At 36.9% G+C, this 23670-nt stretch overlaps 1 protein-coding gene across 2 annotated transcripts in view; it reads right to left on the bottom strand.

The window, feature by feature from the left end:
• LOC129281813 (DNA-directed RNA polymerase III subunit RPC1-like) overlaps nt 1-23670 on the bottom strand; it is a 52626-nt gene extending 28956 nt beyond the window's left edge. For both annotated transcript variants that reach the window (XR_010296549.1, XM_064113598.1), the window contains exons 1-20: nt 23440-23670; nt 20354-20486; nt 19831-19980; nt 18492-18651; nt 17327-17481; nt 16894-16947; nt 15732-15853; nt 15212-15311; nt 14566-14643; nt 13555-13692; nt 9543-9694; nt 8865-8910; nt 7913-8008; nt 7357-7497; nt 6660-6729; nt 5728-5855; nt 4496-4631; nt 3552-3716; nt 1978-2062; nt 938-1025 (exon numbers count right to left, since the gene is read on the bottom strand). Coding sequence is in view for 1 of the 2 variants with exons in the window: in XM_064113598.1 (XP_063969668.1) it covers nt 938-1025; nt 1978-2062; nt 3552-3716; nt 4496-4631; nt 5728-5855; nt 6660-6729; nt 7357-7497; nt 7913-8008; nt 8865-8910; nt 9543-9694; nt 13555-13692; nt 14566-14643; nt 15212-15311; nt 15732-15853; nt 16894-16947; nt 17327-17481; nt 18492-18651; nt 19831-19980; nt 20354-20486; nt 23440-23483 (2241 nt within the window). In the remaining variant the exon portion in view is untranslated. The remainder of the gene's footprint in view (nt 1-937; nt 1026-1977; nt 2063-3551; nt 3717-4495; nt 4632-5727; nt 5856-6659; nt 6730-7356; nt 7498-7912; nt 8009-8864; nt 8911-9542; nt 9695-13554; nt 13693-14565; nt 14644-15211; nt 15312-15731; nt 15854-16893; nt 16948-17326; nt 17482-18491; nt 18652-19830; nt 19981-20353; nt 20487-23439) is intronic.

The following is a 23670-nucleotide window of genomic DNA, read 5'->3' as shown; positions in this document are numbered from 1 at the left end:
GGGTTGGGTGGAGGATGCACGGAATCAAACAGAGGTGCTGGAGGGAGGGGGGTAAGGATGGTTGCTGCGAGTGCAAGTGTGAGGTGAATCTGGCCACCCCCATTCACAAGGACAAAATCAGACTTAAATCTTTGGATTGATGATCATGATGAAAGGACTCTTGTGAAGCTCTCTCAGACAAGCCTTACCAGCGTGGTCTGTGATTAAGAACAATTCTTCAAAGGACAAGTCCACCCCAACAAAAAGATGATTCAAATAAAAAGAGAAGAGTCCAACAAGCATAACACTGAAAAATTTCATCAAAATCGGATGTAAAATAAGAAAGTTATGACATTTTAAAGTTTCGCTTAATTTCACAAAACAGTTATATTCACATCCTTGTCAGGATGCAAATGAGGAGACTGTTGACATCACTTACTATTTATTTTGTATTTTATTATGTGAAATGTGAAATATTCCAATTTTCTCCCTGTTGTTGTGTGAAACAACGATTAATTCCTCCCTGAACATGTGCAATTAGCATTGTTTAATACTATATGGTTCGATCAAGTTGGTCCTTTTTGTCAAATCTGTAAAAAATTAAATATTATATAATTCAAACAATTAAAAAAAAGAGGAAATAGTGAGTGACATCATCAACTGTCTCATTTGCATGTCACTGAGTTGTGCATATCACTGTTTTGTAAAAAATAAGCGAAACTTTAAAACGTCATAACTATCTTATTTTACATCCGATTTTGATGAAATTTTCAGCATAATGCTTGTTTGATTTTTCTCTATTTATTAAAATCAACATTTTTCTGGGGTGGACTTGACCTTCAAATGAAGGATCATTGACTATGAATCAAAACAAAAAATAGATACTTGTGAAAGGTCTCATGCGGGGTTCTTTTCAAATTCAATGCCATGCTCGATGATCATTTCAACCATTTCTTACCTCCAATGTCTCCTCAGCCGTACATCCTGCTTGAGTTTGGAGCTTGCCAACTTCCAGCTGCTTGATGTATTCATCACACTTAGAGTACCTACATGTACAAGTACAATTAAAAAGATGATTTTCATGAAATTTATAGAGGGGTCATTCCATTCCTATTCACACAATGAATGTGCAATTTTGCACCCAACCCTCTCAGAAATTGTTGTAATTTGGTACACATAAAACTTCCCATGGCCCAAGCACAAAACAAAAAAAATTAGTCCAATCGGTCCATCGGTTCTCGCGCTACGGCCTGCCCTTTTCTCCTTGTTTTGACAAAAATGGGCGTGACCTTCAACTTTCAATGGCCATTGCGCCGTAATGTGTCGACTGGACTAATTTTTATTGTTTTGTGCCTGCGCCAAGGGGAATTTTATGTGTACCAATTTACAACAAAAACTGAGAGGGTCGGGTGCAACCACTGGGTGAATCCAGATGGAATGACCCAGAGAGTGGATAAATGCAGGTTAACTACTAAGATGCCACATTTATTTGCACGTAAAAATGGCAAATTTCCTCTTTTAATCCTTAAGATAATACAAAAAAACTTTCTTGTTGTGAATGACCTGAAATCAATCCACAGGAGTATTGTAGTTTAACAAAACTTGCACTGACGAAAGTGAAGAGAAAATAAAGTATTACAATTGTATTGATTAATAACTGTGTGCAATTGTATGAAAATGTGTCCACATGGCATGTTAAGGGTTAAAGTCTTGCTTTATTTAATCCGGATACTGCATAAGGAAAACCAGCATTTTAAATCATAATTCTAGGCAAGTATACTTTTCTGTATAAATTTTCTGACATCTTGCTGGAATATCATGCCTATTTTCCTAATTTCTCAGCATTTACATATTTTATACCAGTCACTGGACACATGATTTTTATTCGAAACGTACCAACGATTGTTTGGTCATTTCATGGGATTCTGTTTGAACTCATTTTGAGATTGCTACCACAATTACATTCAGTATTTATGTTTTAGTGGTTTGTATTCTCACCCTGCATGCAGAAGCTGCTTCTGAGCCTGGAGTAGACCTGTGCCGGGAGTGACGTCACCAATACCAATGGAGAAACCCCGGTTACCTAGCAACACAACAACAAATAGTTGATTTAAAGAAATACAACTAGAATGTTGATCTAAAGCTCATCTACATACATAGGACTTTTATTTAAAGGTATTGTTTAACTTTGTGAGCAGCCGATTAAAAAAATTCTCAAACCAAGATGAAACATGTGTACAAGTGCATGTATTAGAACTAATAAACCCTGAAAACAACCATTATTGAGAATGAAAAGCTAAAACTACAAGGCAAACCCCGATTTTGTAAATAGGCGTCTTATAGACACTTAAATAGTACACATTAGTGTATGGGATGAAATTAAGATGGTGTTTTCGGTCACTTTATATTTCAATTTTTGAAACATTAAATAATTATTTTCGAACGCAATTTTTTTCTGGGCTTCATTTTTGTAACATATCACAGACACAGGTGACAAGTGTGACCTTCTAGCTCAGATTTTTTAAAAGTCAAACCAATGTCAACCAATCACTTTAACTGGGTTTAAAATATTTATTTCAAGAGGGTGCTTTAACAGAAAGAGCAAGTGTTTATGAATGACCTTCCATAAGGAAGAATGGTTTTACACACTTTCAAAAACTATTACCATTACTGAGATGATCATAAATATCCTCAGTCATCATTATCATCATTATCCTTAATCAACATCATTATTACCATTATCGTCAACATCATCGTCATTCATCATCATCATTATCATCATCAAATTCACCATAATCTCTGTCATCAGCATTATCATCATCATCATCGTCGTAATCTCTGTCATCAGCATTATCATCATCATCATTATCACCATCACTATCATCATCATCTTCACCATTATTATCTTCATCATTCTCATCATATACACCATCATCATCATCATCTTCTTCTTCTTCACCATCCTCATCATCGTTATCACCATCAATATCATTACGGATACCACCAACAGCATAATCATCGCCACCACCATCACAATTCAAAAAAATATCATAATCATCATCACCACCACCTCCACCATCCTCACCATCATCATTGTCATCACCATCATCACCATCATTATCATCTTACCATTATCATCTTCATCATTGTCATCATCTTCACCATTATCATCATCAGCATTATCATCATTATCATCATCATCATCATCAACATCATCATTATCACCATCACTATCATCATCACCATCATCACCATCACCATCATCATTATCATCATCTCTGTCATCAGCTCATTATCACCATCATCATCATCACCATCATCATCATCATCATCATAATCATCATCATCATCACCATCATCACCATCATCATCATCATTATCACCATCATCATCATCACCATCATCATCATCATCATAATCATCATCATCATCACCATCATCACCATCATCATCATCATCACCATCATCATCATCATCACCATCATCATCATCACCATCATCATCATCACCATCACCATCGTCACCATCATCCTCATCACCATCATCCTCATCGATCCCCAAGAAAGACTTACTGAGGTAGGCAGGACAGAGTTTAGCCATTCGACTCATGGCATCGGCTGCGTATTCTTCACCGTAGTCCCTTAGCAAGATGTAGAAAATATTATTCTTGGATCCAGACCCCAGTGTGCTCTTATCCATGGCTCCGCACATCAACTGGCTGTTATGGACAACTATGTCTGGAAGGGAGAATATTCAGCAAAGTTTCACGGTTGATCAAATGTAAAATTTTCCAGAGCTTTTCTTTTAAAAGTTAAACAGTTTCATTCTAGTGGTAGAAACACCTGGTTAAGAAACTGTAAAAAAACAGAAATTGACAATTTATTCTTCATTCTTCTTTTTATTTTTAGCCTTCTTCATAAATGGAATACAGAGGTGAGCATCAATTTTCTTGAATCTGAAACAATTTCAGTTTTAGACATGGGGAGACTACCCACCCCACTTGTGACTTGTGTTAAAGATAAATACCAGTTGTGGTAACGATATCGAAATGAGTTCGACTAGAATCCAATTAAATTACCACCAAAGTGTTTGTATGTATAAATTAAAAATATGTGCCAAATAGCTCTGGAACAAACTGCGTAATTGCTGAGAAATGAGCAAAATAAGTACTGAATCCCATCAAATGCTGGATATTTTTTCGAAAACCAATATTAATACACTGTCCCACATATGCTTTTCTGTATTAGTGGTCATCAGAATTATTGATTTTGAGCTAAGATTTCATGATTTTACAAAGATAAGTACACATTAATGTACCAGATTTAGATGTATGATAGTATTTTGACAATTAACCTTGTTTAAAAGATTTTCTCATGAAAGAATTGTCTTTTACCTTTAATAAATGCACTTGCATCAACTTTTCCAAAGTTGTGCAAACAAATCCATGACATAGTTCATGGAAATCTTTTTTGAATAAATTGGGTCCAAACATTTCGAAAATAAAGGAGAGACTTACAGGAATCGTTGACACACAGATCCTCTCCAGAGGAATAGTTCTTTCCCTTGCTTCGGAGGTTAGCCTTTACATCACTGTTTGAGTTGGGTCTGAGAATAAGACTAAACACCTGCTTGCCAGTCCACAATCTAACAGGCTGAAATGGAAGGGCAGAGATTTAATTCTATTTGGGTTTTATATTTAGTTTCAGCTCGTTACTGCCCAGAAAAGTAATTTTATATAAATTTGATTTCAGACATTGCAAATGCCTATACTATACTTTTATAATGTAAAATCAAAGTGTAACACAAATACCCAACATCACTAAACATTAAAATACATGTACCTACATGCATATTGCTAAAAGACAACATTAATTCTGATTGTAAATGTGAATAATGGAGTACACACTCACTGTACACATATCAGCATGTATGGGACTTCACTCCAATTGTCAGCCCAACTGTTTAAGCCATTATTTGTAATATTTTCAATGTAAAACCATTTGAAGAGCAATTCTTAACAGTGAAGAATTTCATAGCTTACATCACTATATCTATCTTTCCTAAAACTTAAATTTATCATCTTTAACAACACATGTAATGCAATCAATTTTAAAAATTGTAGCCATTTCCACTACAGTATGTTGCGCCATTCAACTCAAGCTAATCATTTCAAACCCTTAATTGACAATACCATGAAAAAATATAAAAGCACTGCTTAAAAATAAAATATTGGCAATTTTTAATTCAGATTTTGCTATCATAATCAAAATATGAAAATATGAAATATTAGCAATGTTTCAGTGAGATTTTGCTGTCATCAATTAGAGTATGAAAAAATTGAAAAATAATTGAATGGGGGCGCTGTGGTCTAGTGGTTAAAACTCTCATCTCTCAATCAGAGGGACATGGGTTTGAATCCCAGCCATGGCGTGTTTTCCTTCAACAAGAAAAATACCCACATTGTGCTGCACTCAACCCAGGTGAGGTGAATGGGTACCCAGCAGGATTAATTCCTTGAATGCACCAGGCACTGAAAGGCTGCTTGAGCTAAAGCTGGGGTAAAAGTAATAATAATGCGCCTCGGAATAGATTATTTCTAGATAAATGGCCCAATATAAATGCCTCTTATTATTATTATTACTAAAATAAAAAAAAGTGTTGCCAATTTGAGGGGCAAAACAAATTAAACCTGACCTTATGAAATCTTTGGGTCAACAGCCATTAGAAATACATGAATATTTCCCGTACCTTCTGAATAGCAGGAGGAGGAAGCGTGATCCTCATGTTGGTTTCTCGGCTGGACAGCATCGCCGAGATTAGCTGACAGGCTCTGGATCGATCAAAGAACACTTCCTTGGAGGTCAGCAGATAGGCACCTGATCAATGACAAGACAGGGGTGCAGTTACACAAAACTTGGCCATTGTTCTTATTCTTGATTTGCATGCTTGATTGCATACAATGGTCAATGTCATCAAGTGTGAAAGTCGGCCTTATGATCAATCATTAATCTTCGTGGTACAGGGACCTGTGCTCACATGTATACTTGGTTAAATGAATAATTCAATAGAGGCAGAGGTGATGCTTTGTATATTTAACTTAAGTTTTTTCCTGTAACTATACTTCCATTCTTCAAAATTTTCATCTCTTTGGTGTATTTTTTACTATCAACACTTTGTCTTTTCGCATACACCATTTTCCATTTCTTTTGACTTCAATTGCATTTTTGTTTCTTAACCTATTAATATTGATTTGTGATTGTTTTTTATTGAATGTTTTATGTTCATTTGGAAATCAAGTTTATCTTGATAAATATTACTTAATCTAATTTTGATAAACAGTTTAACTATTATGACAGTTACTCTCTTTATCAGTGTTAGATTGTATATTACAAACACAGGTAATATTTGAACAAAATTTGTTCAGAATGGCTAGAATAAGAAAATAAAATACACTACAATTGTGTAAATGTTTATCCATGTCAGATACGGCTTAGTCAGCTAGAATTAAAATAAGTACATATATTAATATTGCATCACAAATTAAAAATACAGGTAACGTGAGAGCATAATGGGTTCGATAATGGCTTGAATTTGTAACATACACTGCAATTTTAAAATATTCATCCCTGTTGGCCACAAGGCACAGGTTGGGAACTAGAGACAGGTTTCAGTGTATTTACCTGTAATGAAGTCTTGAATCGCAGCAATCAGTGGTTCCCCGTTCCTTGGTGTAACAAGATTGGATTTCACCTACCAAAAATTGAGAAAGAAAGTTCAAAGATTATCTTAATTTTTTTTTCCAAATACAATCTTCAAGATTTATTTGTACCATTAAATCTGAGAATGATGATGATAAAGATGGTGATGATGGTGGTGATGATGGTGATGATGATGATGACGATGATGATGATGAAAAGAGGTGATGACGATTATGATGATTATTATTATGATGATGGTGATGATGACGACGACGATGATGAAGATGATGATATGATGAAAATAGTTTTCACGGAAAGTTGTCAGATCTGATTGCTTGTCAGAAAAAAATGTAGATGAAGTTAATGCTCCCCTTACATTTCTGTAAAGTACCTGTTTCATATTTTGTTCAAATATACAGACCTGTCATTCTATTAAATACCAGATTTATTGAGAATTTCTGTGGTCAGCCAATTAAAGCCAACAATAAGTCTAGTAAATATATTGGGGCTAACCTCGATTAGCGTTTTGCTATTATCTTAGCACCAATTACTACATGTTTTTTGTTCATATGTGATGTACTGTTTCATGTCAATGTATTTGACAGTGAGATTTTGTAACAAATTAAATGCAACATCAGATTTAAGTTTTCCATAAGAAAAAAAAATCAGGAATACTGACCCCCATGAGTGTAAGTGCTTCTGCTTTTGCTTCTTCCGTCTGAGGTAAATGCAGATTCATCTCATCACCGTCAAAATCTGCATTGTAGGGGGTGCACACACAGGCATTGAAACGAAAGGTACGGAACGGCTTCACCCTCGCCTGCAACATGGATCATAATAATAGCATTGTACGGGTACAGACACAGGCATTGAAACGAAAGGTACGATACAGCTCCACCCTTGTCTTTGTCAACAATCATATTAGTAATAATAATAATAATGTTATATTTCATTATAATCTAGTCATGACATACTAGTAAGAATGAATTATTGAATAATTGATGCAACAGTACAAAATTTTATAGAACTTTTGGAAAACAAAATACATCAGTTGCAAACTGAGCTGCTGTGAATTAATAGCCTTAATTGAAAGGTTTCTGATTGTATCTTTAGCACAGCTATCCTGATCAGGTACCCAAGCATTCCAGGAAATTCCTTTCTACCCGATGCCCATTTACTACACCTGGGTAAAGAGAGGCAAATGTAGATAAACAATAAAAGACAAAGATTTTTACCCTGTGTGCCATGATGCTGAGTTTATGGAGAGATGGTTGACGATTGAAGAGAACAATGTCCCCATCTATCAGATGCCTCTCAACGGTGTCACCATACTGTGAGTCAAAGGAAATGTAAATTTTCATTATTCATTTATGATAATTTTATCATTATGATTCTAATTAATTAGATAAGAATTATATATATCAAATGCAGTCACATCACGTTTGAAAGGAGCTATCAAAATTCTCATAAAAGATGTGGTTGGTCTACCTCTTTTCAGTCTATAAATAATAATAATGATAATAATAATAATAATAACAATAATAATGATGATGATTATAATAATACTAATTATAATAATAATAACAATACTAATAATCATAATAATAATAATAAAAATAATGATATTGGATTTATACAGCGCTTAATATCAAGATCTCTAAGCGCTTGACATTACTAATTAGAAGAATGATTAAATTACAATGATTTTATAGTCTACATTATTATGCTAACATTAGATATACATTACATGACATATCATTAAAAGGTTTCATATTAAATTAAACTACATCAATTACAACAATGACAACTACAACAGTGAGAATAGATACAGGTCTTGATAGATTTCTTGAAATTGGCAATTGAGGTTGCTACACGTAGTTGGGGAGGTAGAGATTTCCAGAATTGGGATGCGAGGTTGGTGAAATCTCTGTAAAATTATACAATGGCCAATATCACTGCATATTTTAAGTTAACTATAGGTCAACTGACATGACATATTTTAGGAAAGAGCAATTCATGAAGTTTTTTTTTTTTGTGAATCATTTTAAAATATCATGCCAAAAATACTCAAAGCTGATTGAAATATCGTGTCAAGGGTTGTATTACTGTTTTGTCTTTAAGAACCTCATAATGACACTTTTTTCGTGGGGGGGGCGGTTATTGTAGACAGTGGTTAAGATGTCGAACCTTGAGTTCTTGAGCCATTTTCTGTCTATTGCCGTACTTCAAAAACCTGAAAAGGAGACAAATTATCAAAATATGAGCAGATAAGTCTATGGTATCAGACATGAGAAAAATTATTCAGGTTATTCAGATTTGAATAATAACTTTGTTTACCAAAAGTAAACATGAAATTATATAATAACAGGAGCTACAACAAAATATGATAAATATAGGTTAGAAAAAAAGGTTATGCAGATAAAGTTTTAAAAAAAAGAAGCTAGTTGGGTGTAAGACCGCTTCAAATTCAAACGTTCCTTGGGAAGAGCATAGAAGTGCAATGTGCATTTAAAGTTCTGACGACATTACCTAAAGGACATATTTTCTGGTGATAGGACAGTATTCCTCAAGCTTACATTTTAAGTTGTGACTCTGATTTAATTTGAATTAATTCTGTTGACATTACCAAATGGATTTTCTGGTGATATGTCAGTATTCCTCAAGTTTTCATTATATTCTGTATGCATCTGATTAAACTTGAATCAATTCAAAAAGTGTCAAGAGGACCTGTTTTCTGGTTATATGTCAGCATCCCTCAAGTTTACATTTAATCTTGAATAGTATCCTTGATACATTGAATTCATTTGGGTGTCATATTCAAAAGGACCTATTTCCTGGTCATAAGCCTGTATTCCTCGAGCTTACATTTTATTCTGCGTGTGCCTCTGATGGATGAAGTTGGCTCCCGGATGAACGTCACACCCGTTCATGACGAGTTTCCTCATCAGGGACATGTTGGACTTGGTGACCTTCTCGGGGTAGGTTAACAGCTTGGCAACATGCTCCGGGACAGCCACCTGATAAAATGAGAGATAATCAAGGCATCATGGTGATGGTTTTTTTACCAGAATTTCTTCTTTTTACCAGATTTTTACCAGATTGCGAAGTAAGGATCCTTTCCTTATTTTCATCCTGAGAGAGCGTTGTTGGCTCAGTCGGTAACGCGTCAGCCCATCGAACCAAAGATCGTGGGTTCGAGTCCACCCCAGGCGGATGACTGAAGCCAGTGCGTTGTGTGTAAACGTCTCTCCCATGTTTCATAGATGCAGGCTATGTTACAGTGGAAAACACTCCGTCCCTCGGATAGGACGTTAAATGGAGGCCCCGTGTAGAGGAGAGTCACCACCTTTGCACGTTAAGAACCCACTGCACTATTCGTATAAGAGTAGGGGGAAACCCTGCACTCCCCCCAATCAGTTATCGGGAGGAGAGACCTGCGGGTCTTAGTGATTCAGTTCACTTTTCGCCTCCCAGGCACAGGTGACGCCAAACAAAATAGTAATAATAATAATCACGTACAGTGTATATTGTAATGGACTTTCTACTGTTCTTTTGAATATTTGTATATTTAATTGCACAATATATGAAAAATACATAAATAAGTTTTGATAAATATAGAGAGGGAGGAATATGCTCGGCTTTTTTGTAGAAACCTGCATTGGCCGTATTATTGCAGCATTCAAGTTTAATTGAATTGAATTTGAATTAATTTATTTTCCATTAAAAAAACATGCAAAATCAAGAATATACAAACATTACAAAGTAAAAATATGAGACATTATATACATACATACATATTAGGAAAATTGGATGCCCATGGAAGCAGTATGCTTGTAGGGTTGGGTCACCCAGAAAATATATGAATCAGTAAATGATAGAAAACATAATACAGTTATTTGGAATACTAAATGGATAAAACTTCTATCAACGATAATGATATATTACATATTTATACGATACTCTATAACTAATAACCTGAACCACCCACCCACCCAAGTTCACATCTGTACATGAATACCTGTATCAAAATACTGCAATATTGCAGTATTTTTAATCATTATTTGAATAGAATTTGGAAAACGCTTACTGGAGTATCCCGATTACATTACTACATTACTGAAAACTGCAAATTGACATATGTGAACTGGGTGAATTCACAAATTTAAATTTAAACTAGATTTTAATTCGTCATGCGGACGAATTAGGTGGTCTGTCCTTATTCTCGCCATCATGATCTCTATAACCATGTTCAAGCAGATCAATATGATCTTCATGATGACAACGGAATGTTCATTATGGATGGAATACTTGTGAAAGACGGGAGATGATAAAGCACTGTGAAAAGGGTCTCTTTGATATATGAAAATACATGTGATATGAAAAAAGTAATTATAATCTGTTTAATCTTGCTAAATTTTAACTTTCATACCTTTTAATTATCATAAAGGATCATGTACGAGGTGGTAAAAAGAAAAAAAAAATGAAAAAAAAAAATCATCTTGTTCACCCCCAGGACTCGAACCTGCGCCCCCGAGAACTCAAGTCAATGCGTTATCCATTGAGCCACGATATTCCCCATAGAGATTACACGTTCCCATAGAGATTACACGTAAGCAAATTTGAGAATTACAAATCCACTTTTGCAAGCGAAAAACGGGCATGATCCTGGCATCTGATCGAAAAATGGAGGGCACACTTCCGAAAGCTTAGAATCTCAGCTACATCATACCAAAAGCTCAGGGATAACTAACAAGAAACAAGTGGAATGCCTCTGGCCGTCTCACCTGCATCACGCGATTCAATATAGCAGCAGTGCTGATTTTGAAAACTACTATAACTCGCACAAGATGTTCAGTGATACTTGGTTACTCTTATTTCCACGTTTTATGAACTAGACCAATACACTTATAGAGATATGATGGCAATTCAACAAATACCCCCAACGTGGCCAAAGTTCTTTGACCTTACATGACCTTTGACCTTGATCATGTGACCTGAAACTCGCACAGGATGTTCAGTGATACTTGATTACTATTATGTCCAAGTTTTATGAACTAGACCAACACACTTTCAAATTTATGGCTGTAATTCAACAAATACCCCAATTTGGCCAAAGTTCATTGACCCTAAATGACCTTTGACCTTGATCATGTGACCTGAAACTTGCACAGGATGTTCAGTAATACTTGATTACTATTATGTCCAAGTTTCATGAATCAGATACATAAACTTTCAAAGTTATGATGGTAATTCAACAGATACCCCCAATTCGGCCAAAGTTCATTGACCCTAAATGACCTTTGACCTTGGTCATGTGATGTGAAACTCATGCAGGATGTTCAGTGATACTTGATTAACCTTATGTATAAGTTTCATGAACTAGGTCCATATATTTTCTAAGTTATGATGACATTTCAAAAACTTAACCTTAGGTTAAGATTTTGATGTTGATTCCCCCAACATGGTCTAAGTTCATTGACCCTAAATGACCTTTGACCTTGGTCATGTGACATGAAACTCAGGCAGGATGTTCAGTAATACTTGATTAACCTTATGGCCAAGTTTCATGAACTAGGTCCATATACTTTCTAAGTTATGCTGTCATTTCAAAAACTTAACCTCAGGTTAAGATTTGGTGTTGACGCCGCCGCCGCCGTCGCCGCCGCCGTCGCCGTCGCCGCCGCCGTCGCCGTCGGAAAAGCGGCGCCTATAGTCTCACTCTGCTATGCAGGTGAGACAAAAATGGAGATATAGCTCACGAAATAGAGGAATGTAGAATCTAGTTTTGAGAAAAAGTCCCATAGAGATTACGCGTAAAATGAGGAAAAATGACATGCCTCTTTTCATCGCAATTTTACACCATGATGCGTTTTTCAAAATGAAAATTCATGGTTACTGACGAGAAAGAGTACATTCTAAACTACAACATATCGAAATCTGGGCGAAAAATGATCAATATTCACGGAGTTATGATCAAATTTGCATAAATTTGATGACGTCATTTTTGAAAAAATGAAATTTTCAGTTTAGGCGCAATTTTGATGACGTCATGATCAAATTGAGGGACAATGGTGACATGAAATCAAATCTACAACTCATACTCTATCGATATATGAAAAAAAAAATTGGGGTCAACGGACTATTTAAAGAGCTACAGTGAATTTTCAATAGACATGTTTTCGCCCATATATGGCCTGTAGTGAGAGCTCGCGCGCACACGTGCTGCAAAGTTTAACGGGTGATAATTTCGTTATTACTTGTCATAGAAGGTTGATCAAGGTATCAAATTGTTCAGAATTATATTATTGGTGCATTGATATAAAAAAATTTGGCGATTCTATGTTTGAAGATGCAATTACGCGCGAAAACGCGCGCGCATGTGCGTGCGCGCGTTTTTTTGCAAAATGCTTAAAATGGCCTGAAACGTATGGAAAATTAATTTTAAACGAATTTGAGCATTTTAAAATTTTAATGCGCGCGTACGTGCGCGTCGAGGTGCGCGCGCGGAATTTGATGAAATTTTTAGTTGACCGTTGACCTGAAGTTGATGTATACCAAATATAGTTGATTTTTTATGACTCGTTATCGAGATACATGTATGATAATGACCTGATTTTTACAAAATGGCGCCTGGATGACGTCACGATGACCTGATGACCTTGAAAAAGTTGATTTAACTTGAAATCATAGGGCTTGATGACTGAGAGAAATTTGAAGGAAATTGACCATGTCGATTTCGAGTGAACGTGTGTACAAAAAAGTGTACGGAAGAAATAAAAATAAATAAAGAAATAAATAAATAAAGAAAGAAAATTCTGGCGAAATCAATAGGTGATCTGTCATAGACAGACCACCTAAAAAAGAAAAAAAATCCTACCTCATCAATTCTCAAGTTTGGATCAGGAGAGATGACGGTCCTGCTGGAATAGTCTACTCGCTTGCCGGACAAGTTACCACGGAAACGACCTTGTTTGCCCTTCAGACGCTGGCAGAATCCTCTGGTTGGCTTCTTGGGCTGAAAGCGGATTGAACAGGTAGAATAAGTGGTTTTGTATAGTGTGTCCCACAAAAACCGAAACCGGGATTTAGCAATGACTTATCATAACTTAATCACAAATAAAATAGACAAATGACCTACCAATGTGAAGCTTAGTCTCCTCTTTGATCTGGGATAACATAAAATATTTTTCATTCACGCATGATTGAGTAGAAACAATTTCAAGAAAGGATACCAAAAAATCGTTTGACGGGGGATATCTGAATTTCAAAAAGAAAACCACATGCTTAAAAAGTTCAATATCTGCTCTTTCTTTTGATGCCTCAATCACCGAAAATGGTAAAAAAAACAAAAAACTTCTGTTCCTTCGAAACTATGCTTGTATTGCCATCATTTCATTAAACAAATGTGTTTTCACCACTTTCCCACCAATGCTATCGCATGGTTAACATAAGACTTTATGCATGGCTGATCGTCGACAAAACATAGTGTCGAAATGTCTGAAAGCAAGCCTGTAAAACCTCTTCATTTTATAGAATTATTGAAATTCAAGCCATACTTCAAATAAACAGAACTTTGTTATTTCTAAAAGTTAGGAACCAGGGTAATAATACATTGACTTCAATGGGGCTAATTATGTATTCATGAGGTCATATCTCAGGCCCCCATGGACCGATTCTCACAAAATTTTGGAAGTGGGGGTTTTTCATCATGCTCTTCCAAAATATGGTATCAAAAACGCTGAAATGCAAAAAGTGAAAATTGAGGACGTCACACTTTGGTACTCTATTACTATTTTCTTTTTCTTTTTCTGAGGGGGGGGGGGGGAAGGGGGTGGAATTACACGCAATCATTAATCCTGATGAAAGTGACCGTTTGTTCTACACATACCTGCATGTTGAGGGGTAGTCCAGATGTTTCGCTGTTGATATACAGAGCACAGGCCAGCTGCAAGAAATCCCAGTCTTCCTGTTACAGTCAAGTTGAGAGAGAAACATATTTGAAAGGGAATATTATCACTTGGTCAATACGCATTCAGTTCAATGTTTCTTTTGATCTAATCAGAAATGGTTAATCCCAATAATCTAGTTTCTTTCAATATGCATTCTACTCAAAGTACTTTTTTTACTTCTTCTCTTGGTTTTTTACATTAAAGATTTGCACAGCACGACATGGTAGTCTATCATATTATGATTGATAATAATAACTGGATTTATATACATGTAGCATCTTTTTTAGGATATGCAAAGCACTGTTTAGGCGTAAAGCAAGTCAAGATTCATTATACACGTAATTATTCAGATGCTATTTCAATAGCTCAAGTAAGCTAATGTTTTTAAGAATGGAGGGAGTTTGTTCCAAAGATGTGGGGCAGGAGATTGAAAAGAATTCAAGTAAGCCTGATCAGGGTAGCCAAGCTAAATCCAGGGTAAAAGTATGCAGCACTTAGAAACTTGGTATTAATAAGAAGAACATATAAATGTTGTCTATCATCATCATAATAAAATGAAAAGTGGATATCTCTAAGACTACCAACCATGATCATCGACATCTTTGCTCCTGCTCTTCTTCTCTTTTGGATGACATCGTTGATCAGGATGATCTCCGTGAGCTTCACCGTCAAGTCATCTTCGTTCCTACAGGTTTATTAACAAAATAAGAAATACATATACATTGAAAAGTATGCGATAGAAGAAACCAATAACCCAAGATCATTTGGTGCACAGGGTCTAAAGAGTAAAGAAATAAATTTGCACCTAATTGATCATTCTTATAACTGCATCAATGCTGAAACTGTTTCAAGGAAATAAGCACTAAAATCCTGAAATTGGCAATGTGATAGCAAAGCAATTCACTATTTTTATGCAAATTGGCAATTTATCAACTACTTAAGACATCTGTCATTAATCTCGATGTAACATGATAAGTAAACTTTCAAATTCAAAATGCAGCAATAATGATAATAATGACATTGCCTATTCGAAGAATGAAAGCTGATTTAAAAAAGCTTCAAATGATCCGTAGGCCAGAATGCAAATGAAGAAACGTGTTCTTACGTTCCCGCTTTGAGGTCCGATACGACGGATGGTCGAATACACAGAGGAGGGACTAGGAGCCGTGTTAAGAGGAGGTCTTGAGGACGGCTGTTCTCTGTGTCCATACACAACAGTGGAATATCCTACATCACAAAGAAAAATAGAGAATGTATTTCTTGCCTGATGAGAAATTTGAAATTGGAAACAATTACACTGAACAGTCATATGGACGTTCAAAACTACGAAAAGCAATTTTCAACATAAATCTCTAATTTTATTTATTTAATTCATTTGATTTATACAGGGTAGCCCCATCAGTAGTCTTGTTCTGTTTCCAGGGGGCCCTGTAAAGAAATATTTACAATATAACAAACAAACAAATAAAGAAAATTTTGGTACTCAACCTATCAAAAATTTGAGAGATAAAAATGTCAGCAAAGTTGTCGTATTTTACCTGCCCTTATTCTAGTAATAGATGGTTGAATTTTATCCAAACTTGGTTCAAATGGAGGAAAAGGATTAGGAAATTAATATACATTGTACCGTCTTAATCCAACAGAGCATACTGTTGTAATCCGGGCACAAGGGATTTTCGTTTCTATTCCCGCAACCACAATGCAGGCGAATCAATATATAGCGATTGCTTAAACGTCAATATAATAGATCTCTATGTTATAACCAAAACTTTTTTTCACTCCAATGCTATCTCCATCTGCAGGTGTGTTCTAAATGGACTTATTCTGTACTCTACCACCGTCCGAGGCCACAACACACCTTACGACTTGCTCATGATCTCATTTTGGAACAAATCGCATTTTGCCTTTTTTTCTGAAAACGTTAATGAAAAGTACCGTTTTATTTTAGGTTCAAATTAACTGAAAGAGTACTAATATAACAATTTTGGATGATAACAAGCCTTATTTTGGAATAAAGGCCAAATTGGTTTCAAATCGTAGCCAATCGTACGATTGCTATGACGTCATTACGACTAGATATTCAACTGCCTTTATGCTAATAAGGATAGTATCATAGTCACATATTTGATCATAAATATTTGTAGGATGATTAAGAACTTTACATGGTAAGATGTTCCATTTCTCAATGTTCGTATCAAATTTTATCATTTTTATTTCCAAAATCAGTTTGCAGACCAATCTTAAGGTGTACGGTGGACTTTACTCACCTCGTTTGGTATCCTTTTCATCAATTCCAATACCATCAATGGGTTCATATTCTCCTGGAAAGGAAGAGCATACAATAAGGAAATTTATTAAGAACATCCTGCAAATTCTTCAAAGGATCTCTCTATACAGATATATCGTTTGGCGGATCCAAGGGGGGGGGGATTTCCGGCCAGTGCCCCCCCCCCCCTTTGAGAGTCATAGTCCATATTTTTAAAGGGAATATGTCGTTTATACACAAGTGAGGACCTTTTTTTATTGCTTGTCAGATTATACGTGGACAAAATGGCCTTTTTTAGTGACAACTTTTTTTTCCCTTTTTTTTTCTTGTGCGCCCCCCCCCCCCTCCACCCCTTTGTAAAATCCTGGGTCTGCCCCTGGCTTGACCTATCATATCTAGAAAATCTTATCATGGTGCTGCTTTTTAGAACTAACCTGTGCCTTTGGAAGTAATGGCTCAATGTCCTTGTTATGTTCCATGGCTGTATCGAGGGAACTCTGAAACTGCTTCAGGACCTTCTCTGGGTTCTTCCGATTCACCTTCCATCTTTCATGGATGATCTTAAGAGGACCACACTTCTTGACAGGTCCTGAGAGAAGAGATCAATTGAAATGAAAACTAATTAAGAAGGCATCGTTGTGTACTAAGGCTATATCTAGGAAACTCTGGAACTGTTTCTGGACCTTCTCTGGGTTCTTACAATTCACCTTCCATCTTTCGTGGATGATCTTAAGAGGACCACACTTCTTGACAGGCCCTGAAAGAAGAGATCAATTGAAATGAAAACTAATTAAGAAGGCATCGTTGTGTACTAAGGCTATATCTAGGAAACTCTGGAACTGTTTCTGGACCTTCTCTGGGTTCTTACAATTCACCTTCCATCTTTCATGGATGATCTAAAGAGGACCACACTTCTTAACAGGTCCTGAAAGAAGAGATCAAGTGAAATGAAAACTAATTAAGAAGGCATCATTGTGTAATAAGGCTATATCTAGGGAACTCTGCAACTGCTTCAGGACCTTCTCTGGGTTGTTACAATTCACCTTCCATCTTTTGTGGACGATCTTAAGAGGGCCACACTTCTTGACAGGTCCTGAAAGTTGAACTTACGCGAAGTTGGCAAAGTGTCCAGTCTTTTCATTGCACAGAGACTGTGTAATTGTCCAGAGAGCGTGGGCATGCATCATAATGACTTACAACTATTGTAGCTTTGATATTATTGTAACTACCATGGAAACCTTGATTGTGATTGGCTATTCATCTGTGTTACCATGGTAGTTGCCATAAATGTCAAGGTTACAACAGTTGTAACACTTCTGAAAACGGGCCCCTTCACTGCGCTCTTGTGATTCATTATCCACCCCTAGAAGAGAATCACACTTTGTAACAGTCATAATCGATGACTTGCAATTTCAAGTACAGTCATCCAAAATCAAAGCAAACATAAATAAAAAACAAAAAGAATTAATGAATTCTGAAAGCAAAATACAATGTATGCACTTTCACTACAAAGCCCCTTCGGATTGTCTAAACCATTTTTCGTAGTCAGACCCCCACACCGGCCCCCCCCCCCAAAAAAAAAAATATTGCATCAGATACCATTATAAGAATTGCACTGGAAGCAGATCTGGTTCTTGCGCGCCTTTTCGTGAATCTTCTTTCGTAGTCCCCTCTTCTGAAGGTAGGTGAGATTGGGACGTCGCAAGGCATCCACAAAGTTCTGATGGGTTTCGTCGTTTAGGAGAATATGTCCGCAGGTCTGCAAGTTAAAGATGAGTTAAAGGCTAGTCAAGATCTGTTCAAAGAAAGTAGTTGCGTTGCTTTGAAGACCAAATCCACCCTATTGGCAATCGTAAACATCATGGCCCGTATTCTGCACTCGGGTTTAATTCAAGCTCTGGGGCCCGTCTCATAAAGGACTTGTAACTGTTGTAACTTTCCCAAAATAATGGCAACTACATGTACCATGGTAACAGGGCTCAGCAGCCAATCAGAATCAAGGTTTCCACGGTACATGTAGTTGCCATAATGGCAAAGTTACAACAGTTGCAAGTCCTTTATGAAACGGGCCCCTGGTCTAAAGTTGTTGTTTAACTATGGATAGCTGACTTTAACACAAATCTATTACAGCACAGGTTCAAACTATTAGCTCATTACAACATATTTGAAATAGAACTGACAACCTGAACAAGAACATTTCAGTATTCTTAAATCTGAAAATCAGTATTTTGGCGAGGAAATCAGTATTTTCAGAGAAATACCATAGGACAACACATAAAACTGGAACTTCAGAAATCAATATTTTGCATGAAACCATCAGTATTCTTCTCATTTTTCAGTACTAAATACGGAAAATCTGTACTTCTTGGCAGCTCTGTTACAGGGTTCGCACAGAAATTTGAAAACAGAATTCCATGATTAAATTGCTGCTTTCCATGACTTCCTTTCTGGCATGGTTTCCAAAATCAGACTTGTTATGATGGCCTCCACCTCCCCTCACAGCCATCCGTTCCACCCACTATCTTACTCATGACATGTACATCTATTATCATTAGTATATGGGCTGTTTCTGACCAGGGTATCATTTTCATTTCACCAACATCCAAAATTAAAAATTATCTTGAACATAATTCCATGACTTTTCACAAATTTTCCAAATTCCCTGACTTTTCCCTGACTTTCCATGACCACAAATTTTTCCAGGATTTTCCATGACTGTGGGAATCCTGTGTTAATACCGTAATTGTCTGGGAATAATAACTAAAATCGTTTTCTCTACCACAAAATCATATGGAAAGAACACAGTAAACATAAGAATCTACAATAAAATAATTTTTTGACATTTTCAGCTTCACCTAATTTCAGCAAAGCATACATTGTAAGTCCATGATTAAGTTAAACTTCAAGATATGGGGCCATGGTATGTAGATGATCTTACCTTGCATATTGCTTGCAAGATGTTCATGACTAGCTTGAAGAAACCAATGTGAAACACAGGCAGCTCGAGATCCACAAAGCCATAGTGCCCCACGCAGTCAGCTAAGGTCTTCTTACAGGTTTGACACGGGTTTTCCTTCTCGCTTGTGCCCTGTGGAGAAAACAAATTCACTCATCATTATCACTCTTCAGCTTTAAGGGGGAAACTCACCCTGACGATAAAATGCTTCTCTGCTTTAACAAAAGCAAAAAATCAGAGAAATATATTTGTGAAGGTTTAATAAAAATCAGCCCCAAAACAACAGAGTTATAATTTATTTTTTTATTTTGATCTTATGACTTTGCAAACGAGCAGCTCCTCCTTATAACATGTGATATAAATTCCCTAAAATGCCATTTTCTGAAATAAATTGAAAGTGATTTATTTGTACGTTTAATATATCATCAGATACATAATTTCATACTCCCTTCTATAAATAAATGTATTTTGAATCATCATGTTCCACTATAAATTCCTGACTCACCATATGATGGTCCAAGACGCCATACGGGATGGGGTTGCGGGTATCGGGTTGATACAGCTTGTTGCTTACAACGTGGATGGTTGCTTGCTGCCGCATCTGCTCTGGCGACATCAGGCCAAAGCAAACATGGCTTCTGCAAATGTTCAACAGGATAAAAAGAAGAGTAGGTGTTCATTTTGAACTCAAAGGCCCGTATTCTGAAGTAAGGTTTAACTTAGACCACGGTCTAACTCTGTGCTAAAATTATGGGGAGCCAAAAATTCAAAAATTATGTTTATATTGTATATTTCTTATGTTTACTTTTTTGTTTCCGTTTGCTTTCATGAAGAAAAATACTTCTGTTATCATTCCCAGACAATGATGAACAATTCGGGTGTCATATGAGGTAATAAACTGAATGTGTACTGTTAGGGAATTGAGCCCCAATCGGCTCTCCATAGATAAACCACAACTTTAAACCAGGGTTTAATTTAAACCCGAGTTCAGAATACGGGCCAAAGTATTGCATGCTTCTTATTATTAACCACTTAAAATTTCCTGTGATCTCACCACTACATCACTATCTTCATATATACCTTGGAAATCATACCTTGGAAGTACATGTTGTAAGCATATAGTTATACAAAACTTATTTGCCACTCAGTATCTACATGACACCAGTGCAACTCATTTCACTGCTGTTTGTCGGTGCAGTGCTGGGCAAGTCATAAGTTCAAGCTTGTAAAGCCAAGAAGATGTTGAACGAATATGATAGACCAAGCTTTTAGTCACCGAGTAGTCAATGACTGGAACTCTCTCCCAGCTGAGGTAGTTGAAGCTCCCACAGTAGAAGCCTTCAAATATGATTCCCATTAAGAAGTCAATTATCACCTTCTTGCCCCACTGCCTCCTTAAACAAACTGACGCATGAAGGAAGCTTTAAGTAGATAGAATAGTAGAATAGTATTTGCGGTCAGGTAAGGTATATCATACATGTTTATAGATTAGGGCTAGATTATATCATTTTAAATCTCCATATTTTCATTTTCAATTTTAGTGGAAGGAGCATGACTTGTGGAACTCAGTCTTACCCAGCACTGCACCGACATAGAGCAGTGAAATGAAATGCACTGGTGTCTGGTGTCATGAGCCTCACAACAAAATATAGTATACACGAATAACATAACGCAGCGGTCGGCATTCACATTGCTTATTACATGACATGCGCATTGCTAGCCTCTTGTCGAGGCCCTGGTGGCTGCTTCCCGAGCGAAGCGAGGGGTTTCCTAATTCGCAAAGCGAATTAGGCCTGGCAAGCGCAGCGAGCCAGGGCCTCTTGACATCTGAGCTGAATTATATATTCATGAGGAACGTCTTCCTAATGAATATACATGAGTCATGAATATTACCGGTCATCTAGTAAACTAATGAAATGTCGGAGCTGTTTCGTCCAGGGTTCGAAATACTAGTAGTCCACTCGAGTCCACTAGCTATTCTGCAGGGGATTCATTTAATTGCGGGACACTACAGGGGATATAACCAGCAAAATGCTACAAGTAGTGGTACTACTACTATAGTACTAGCATTTGAGTACTAGCCGTAACAGACCCATCAACGCCCCAAAACTTCCCGGGAGATCGGCCTGGTCAGACTCGAGTCAAGTGGAAGCACCAACTGAACAACTCGACTCCAGCATTACCTCACTGCACCGCGGAGATCAATAATCGACGCAAGTGGAATCGCATGAAAGATTGGGGAAACATTACATTTTTTCCATATCCTGTGGGTAGATTACATAAACATCTCGTCCTTTCAGTGCAGATTTAATTTCATCGTTTTGCAAATCATTAAATCGGTCAATATTCAGCATTTTAGAGGCATATTCAATGCTCTTTGATATTTCGTAATCACTCTTCGCCAAGAATCCACGGGTCGCCATTCAAGATGAGCTCATGAATATTCAATATGACGTCATAGCAGCCCGCGCTCTCATTGGATGATTTTCACCGTCCAGTTTTTGGTCGGAATATTGGTAAAAACAATAAAAAAACAAAAGAAAGTCAGCTCTGATGTCAAGAGGCCCTGGCTCGCGCTCTGCTTCGCTCGGGAAGCAGCCACCAGGGCCTCGACAAGAGGCTAGCGCATTGCAAGCCTCCCAGTGCCTGGCGAAACATGGCATCCAAACAAGTGTGTAAGTCGCTATCACCTTGTACCAAAATCGACATAGAATTTCACTTTTGTATTTTATTTGAATAATGACAGACATTTTCGGACGATCTATTTTCTTACAACTATCGCACAGGTAAGCATATTTTGAGTACTTCTCAATTTTCCGTCAAAATCATACAGAATAGCGCCAGTGTCACATTGTGTTCATCAGAGTTTAAAGAATCTATCGCAATGTGTACAAAGTCAGTGGAGTGCAGGGTTTCGGGGCGCTGCATGAATACGCACGAAATTGCTGAATCTTGATAATTTTTATTGAAACTTGAGTGATCCAATCATGAGCCAAGACTTTTTCAAATGTGGAAAACGTGGCTGGATATCGTTATCGCTATCGATACTTTTGCATACTTTTCAGCTGAATTATTTCTGTGACTACGTGATTATGTGATCAGCGCGATGAACCAATCAGCAGTCTCTGAATCGCCGCCGCGAGCTGTGCGGAGCTTGGCTGTTTGTGTCAGTAATGAATGGGCAACATTTCGATGTGCGTGTGCCCCCATTTTGAAAGTCATACCAAATATTTTTAATGTGAATATGCCGTCCAAATACAGTCTACAGAAGTGAGGACCTTTTTTTTTTGCTTGTTAAATTTTCCGCAGGAAAATGTGCCCTGTGCCCCCCCCCCCCCTCCTCATTTTGAAAATCCTGGATTTGCCCGTCATGACAGCTGCAGAATCAATTCAAATATCAAATGAAACTCAAATGCAGATCGAAAGCCCCCCCCCCCCCCTTCCTCCCCATTCATCTCCTGAACTTAGGCTGAAAAATGTTTCAATTTCATACATATTTCATCAGCCAGTTTAGCTTCGGTCCCATACGTTCAAAACCGTGTTTTATCAAATTTCCCAAGAAAATATTTTCGTATTTTTACGTTTACTTACATCTTTCGAGCCACATCTGTTTCCCGAAATTGCTCTTTCACCATCTTTACTTCCTTCTCATAGGTCTTCAGATCTTATGAATTCGGCGAAAAACCACTATTCACGATGTTTTCATGCTGATTCCTCTCGCCGATCTCAGGCATGTGGAGCAGTCGATTCTGAATCACAGCTTGTACTTAGTACTTAGTCTTGAAATTCAGACCATATTACAACCTAAGCGTGTTTCTTTTT

Source organism: Lytechinus pictus, chromosome 18 (genome assembly GCF_037042905.1).
Source record: "Lytechinus pictus isolate F3 Inbred chromosome 18, Lp3.0, whole genome shotgun sequence".
Lineage (NCBI taxonomy): Eukaryota > Metazoa > Echinodermata > Echinoidea > Temnopleuroida > Toxopneustidae > Lytechinus > Lytechinus pictus.
This window is presented reverse-complemented; position numbering and strand designations above follow the sequence as displayed.